Source organism: Tupaia chinensis, unplaced genomic scaffold (assembly GCF_000334495.1).
Source record: "Tupaia chinensis unplaced genomic scaffold, TupChi_1.0 Scaffold000311_2, whole genome shotgun sequence".
Lineage (NCBI taxonomy): Eukaryota > Metazoa > Chordata > Mammalia > Scandentia > Tupaiidae > Tupaia > Tupaia belangeri.
Window position 1 is genome coordinate 6,103,052 of NW_006159803.1, and position 6,000 is coordinate 6,109,051.

The 6,000-nt window shown below is 35.5% G+C and overlaps 1 protein-coding gene across 1 annotated transcript in view; it reads left to right on the forward strand.

Moving 5' to 3' along the window:
* Positions 1 to 5,377, forward strand: part of HOATZ (HOATZ cilia and flagella associated protein) — a 28,091-nt gene extending 22,714 nt beyond the window's left edge. Inside the window, exons 4-6 of the mRNA XM_006150972.2 lie at positions 2,714 to 2,773; positions 3,352 to 3,404; positions 5,129 to 5,377. Coding sequence (XP_006151034.1) covers positions 2,714 to 2,773; positions 3,352 to 3,404; positions 5,129 to 5,186 — 171 coding nt within the window. The 3' untranslated portion in view covers positions 5,187 to 5,377. The remainder of the gene's footprint in view (positions 1 to 2,713; positions 2,774 to 3,351; positions 3,405 to 5,128) is intronic.
* The last annotated feature ends 623 nt before the right edge of the window (positions 5,378 to 6,000 follow it).

The window sequence follows — 6,000 nt, forward strand, 5'->3', positions numbered from 1 at the left end:
AATAGTAGAGATCCAGTCCCCAAATAAATAAAATTAGAGGGGCTGGCAAGTGGCATGGTGGTTAAAGGTGCTGGACTCCCACATGGCTGACCACAGTTCAAGTCTCGACTTGGTGGCTTGCTTTCTCACTTCCACTCTTTCTCTCTGTCTCTCTCTGATCAGACTGGAAAATAATAATGATAATAATAATAAATAAAGTTCAATAAAAATAATTCTTTAAAATAAATAAATAAGTAAATAAATAAATAAAATTAGAATTTGTTGGCCACTAACAGTCGAGATTCATCCCATGGGAAAACAGAATGATGCAAAGCCAAGGCACCCATTATACCTAGCCCAGCGCTGAGTACAGCTGCTCAGCACAGGCTCCTCTCCTGTCTCAGTGGATCCAGCCAGAGAATTCTATCTTCTTTGCAGCTGAGTCAAGTGCTGGGGAGTCACCCTGCAGAATTACTTAGCAATGTGGTAGCTGTTATGGGTTTGCATAGCCTGTTTTCTCAGAAGTTGTCTTCCCCATCCTGTCTCCATTACATGGTGACTAACATTTTTAAGGTCCAAACATGGATATTGCTTCCTCTGGGACATCTCTGAGGCCCCACCCTTACCCCCATATACCCTTATCCCTAGTCTAAATTAAGGGTCCCTGATATTCAGTTCTTTAATTATACTGTATACTAATTCCATCATAGCACAGTTGAAACTATATCTTTACTTGTGTTTTTCCCCCACAAGTCTGCCATTACTTTGCAGGCAGGAATTGTGTCTTGTTCAGCCATTAGCACAGCAATGTCACACTACAGGGACCTATTACGGGTTGAAATATGTCCCCCACAAAAAGATACATTGAATTCCCAACCTTCAGTACCTCCAAATGTGACCTTATTTGAAAATAGGGTCTTTGCAAATTAAATTGGTTAAGATGAGGTGGGGCTCTAATCCAATATGCCTGGAGTCCTCCTAATAAGATGGCCCTCTGAAGACTGAGACAAAAGCAAAGTCAGAGACTGAAGTTATGTCCGCCAAGAAATGCCACAGATTACCAGCCAACTAGCAGAAACCAGAAAGAGGCAAAGAAACTCTATAGGTTTTAGTGGGATCATGGCCCTACCAACATCTTCTTGGACTTCTGGCCTCCACGCTGTGAGACAATAAATATTGTTTTAAGTCATGAAATTTATGGCACTTTGTTACAGTAGCCCTAGGAAAATGGTCAGTGATCAATACAGTTGAATAGATAGATTCATTTTTACCTGGCTGTGACAAATATGTGTCTTAGACTAGCTTTTTTCATTCTTCTAGCCTTAATCTAAACTATTGTATTTTATTTGACTATTTGAAGCTACACATTTTATTTTTCAGATTCTTGAGATTTTATTTTCTTCTGAAAAAATTTGGCTGTGATTTTCTGCCTAGTTATCTTCAAAACTGAATATAGGTGGATTCTATTTTTAAAAATTGTAACCATATGTGTCTATTTTTATTGTTCATATATTGGTAAATCTTCATGTCTATACTAAATTTATCTGGAAAAAAGTCTTGCTATCTAAGATACAGAAAGAAGACATGAAAGAATAAGGCTTTGTTTCCATATGCAAATAACTAAGAAGAGCCCTTTTTACCGTGAATTTACATACTATTCCTGTATTTTGCTACCCATTAGTGGCACTTTAGTATGGTGGTCAATAGCTTGCACTTGGTTGTCAAATAGAGCTGCGGTCAAATCCAGTTCTACTAGTTAAAAAGCTTGGGTAAGTCATTTAAACTTCAGTTTCCTCATCTGTAAAAGGGAGTAGTACTGGGGCCAGCAGGTGGCATGGTGGTTAAGGCACTGGACTCCTACATGACTGACCACAGTTTGAGTCTCGGACCTGGCAGCTTGCTTTCTCACTTTCTGTCTCTCTCTCACACACACACTCGGTGTCTCTCTCTGGTCAAATTAAAAAATTATAATGATATGTAAAATTGAATAAATACTTCTTTAAAAATATAGAGTAGTACAGGGGACTTTAAAAAGTTCCTGGGAAGGGACCAGCAATTAGCGTAATGGCTATGTCGCTGGACTCCCACATAGTTGACTGTAGTTCTAGTCTCAGACACAGTGGCTTAAACACACCGGGCGCGTGTGCGTGCATGCCCAAGATCCCCAGAGGAAATGAAGGAGAAGGGATTGCGGCATGGCCATCCCCCCTGGGGGGTGATTTCTCACTTTCTGTCTCTCTGTCTCTCTCTGGCTGGCTGGCGAGCACACGTGCCCTATAGCAAAAACCTCTCCAAAAAAAAAGTTCCTGGGAAAAAAATGGAATTAAAGTATAAATTTATTTCAGTGCAAAATAAATGGAACCCATGCATAGTTTTTTTAATAATACACATTCCCATAAATTTTTGAAAATCCTCATAGTAATGTCAAATTTCTGAGTTACTATAAGAAAACAATGCCATAAAGCTCTTAGTATAGTTCATAAAGTTTTCATAAAAATTAGTATTATTAGATGAGCAAAAGAAAACCCTCCATTTAGAACCAAAACCAAATTGTTTTATAAAGGAATATTCCCTGGAGTAAAAACTGGATTGGGTACAAATGAAAACAGTATAAATCTATCATGAAAAAGATATCTTAAAATTCTGTTAATACAGGAGGAAAATAGATGAATTCTAACTTCAACAGGCACAGGTTGAATCAAAAGATTCACTCACTTTTCCCCCCTTTAAACAGGCTAAAAGAAGACAGGAGATTCTTCAGCTTTTAAGAGAACAAAGAGAAGAAAGGATCTCGGTGAGCCCCATCGTGAGGCACATGTATAAATCAGACGGGCGAACTGTGGCAAACTCTCAGCAGTCTTACAGACCGAGTCTTAAGTCTACTCTCGACATGTAGACCTTCTATATGCTGTAGGAGGGCAGGGTATAGACACCAGATATTTTGACAATCCTTGATAAACCAAGTTATCTCCAGAATTTGTAAGTTTGTAGCTTTGCTGACATCAGAAATAAGGTATTGTTATCAATTGAGCTTATTGTTTACATATTATAAAACTGTAAAATATTAACATAGGCTACTTCAGTAGTAATAATTGTTCTACAATGACTGATCTTGTCTATATCATGCCAAAAAAATTCTAACTGAGGAAAAAACTATAATTAAAATATAGCACCCTATAAGCGAACACATATACTTACCACAAATTTCCTAATCTGGAATATTTCTGACCCCACAGATTACAGATTTAAGAAGCTAGATTTTGCATATTCTTTGATGATTCTTACTCTAGATTTTATCAAAAGAGTAAAATTTAGACAGTATAGGAAGTAAATTTTTCCTTTTTGATTTTTGTTTTGTTTTGTCTTTTTTAGAAAGAACTGATTTCCTTTCCTTATAAACCAAAGGCCAAATTATACAGAGCAAAGTAAGTTCACTTCTGTCAAAAATATTCTCACCTTTTTGCTTATTGTGTAGAGAAGAACTTTTTTTTTATACTGCCCTTACTCTCAAGACTTAAAAAAAAAAAAAAAAAATCCACCCCACTCTATTAGAGATTTATTTCCTTGAATAAACTTTCTTCTCCTGACAGATATTAGGGCCCTTGTATCCACTTGTATATCTACGAAATATGCAAGCATATGTTGGTGCAAACTGGGGAGTAGATGGGCTTCAAATCTCTGTGCATTCCCGTTCTGTTCCTTCCCATCCTGGGCTATTGTATTCACCTGCCATCATGTCCTCCCAGCTCCAAACCTACAATCTTTGGTGAATCACTGGATCTTACAGATCACCCCTTCTGATCCTACCAGTGGCATATCCAAGGTTACTAAAATTAAGTTCATGAAGCAAAGTCTATAGCCGCTCAGTGATTAGTTAATAGCCTTATCCCTGGAATAATGTAAGAACAAACTAAACATGTGCTCTGGAACAGTTAATTATTAAAGCACCCCTAATAAGAAATATCTCCATATTTGTTATTACGACTGAAAACCAATATTGCTGCCTCAACATTAGACAAATATGTATTTTCATAATTCATTCAGTAAAGGTTAGTAATACAATTTTTATTCTTATTTCATTTTTACTGAGGATGATTCCCTTTAATGTCATCAAAGAAATACTCATAAAGAAGAATGAATATGTCTATACTAATTTTAAACACTTCCCAAAAAAATGAAAAGATCATTTAATAACCTGGCTATATTATCTACATAATGTTCAGCAATTTAATTTCTTTCTTTTCAGCCAGATTATTTTACTTAGTTTTTAAGTGTAGAGCAAAATTAGCCCAATTTAAAGATTAACTTAACAGAAGCAAATAATGGATCAAGACTGCTACTTGACTAGCATCAAGATATATGTCTGGGTGTGTTTGTTTTCTGTGCATATTTTTACAGAATATTCCTGCCACTGCTCATTTTAGTCCACCTAAGAGAAGAACATTATTTTACAGCTTGAACAAATAATTATCTTATTAATTTAAATACTGCCTACATTTTGAGGTTCAGAAAATATTTAACAAAAAAATCTAGCTCAAAAATATCATATAAAATTCATCATTAGGTAGAGAAAGTCATGTTTTATACTATACTTAATTTACATTTTTTAATTTTGTAAATATTTTAGACACAACTGTAAAATACTTAAACTTTGTTTTCTGTTTCCTCTGTCTATCCTTTCTTCTCTGCCCAGAACTCCCCCACCTATACAAGTGTCTCCAACCTTCATTTAACAGATTGTTTTAGGATAATCTGGGTCCTCTTCTATCAGAAAGAACTTGAAAGTGTGTTCATAGTAACTTAGTAGCAATATATTTATTATCCACCCTAGGAATATTTACATATTAAAGAGGCTGAATAGAAGGCTAACTCAAAGAAATGATGAAATGATCTCAAGGCTTTAACTCTTGGGGAGGGGGATAAAATATATTTAGGTAGGAGGGCTTTTTTCATCCTTTTCAAGTCACACTTTACAGTATAATAACTACTTCTCCTATAAACAAGTTTATACTTGGTTATAAAACCTAATGCATATTTAGAATCCACAGCAGTGAGTTTTTATTGGAAAGTTTCAGAAGTTGTTCTCATGCTGTGTGGTGTTCAAATGACAGTTCTGTGTTTTAGAACTGATGCTTATTACTACCAACAGGAAAATGATATCAGAGTCAGATAAAGAAGACAGAGAAGAAGTCAAAGCGTTGGATTAATTTGATTGACAACATGGTGGAAGATGGTTTACTTCTATCTTCACTGAAAGAACCTACTCTTATATCAGGATATTGGAGTCGCTGACAAAGTGAAAGTAGAGAAAGAATAAAAGTTAAGTTTGTAGATTTCTAGGATTTTACCATTTATTGAATATGTGTGTCAAAATGGACATGCAAATAAAAGTCAAATATGCAGGTGTCTATAAATTTTACTAGTTATTGAATACTTGTGTCTCTAACTTACTAGATATTGTGCTTTAGCACCACACCACAATTACATCTCTCTCATCTTATACATTCTCATAATCCTCTGTCTGGTTTTACCTGGAAGGTATTTTCAGAATTTCTATGTTTGATCTATATTATGAATATCAGATACAACATTATGTGTCCCAACTTGTAGACCACCAGTAAAATCAGTTAATAAGGAAATAGGGATGAAAGGGCAGTCCTAAAAACTTAACGTCTTTATGCTTAAAAAAAAAGTATCTTTTCAAGATTTGGATTATTCTGTTGGGTTGTCAGAAAAGTCATGATGCATTTTTGCATAGAAAAATATAGAAAGTATGTCATGACTTTTCCAATGACTCGATATTTCTGGAACAAGTCTGAAGTCAGAAATGGATTGTTTCTAGTTCCATGAATAAATGGCTTAGCATGACTATGTTCTCCACATTTGTACATAATCCCAGTGCCAACCTTCCTCACTTCCTAGGGACAATCTCTTTAGTATTTACTGGAAAAAAGAAGGTTAAGGATTTGTCCCTCCTGCATTGTCAAATGCCAGTCTTACTGCGGCTCATACACTCACTCT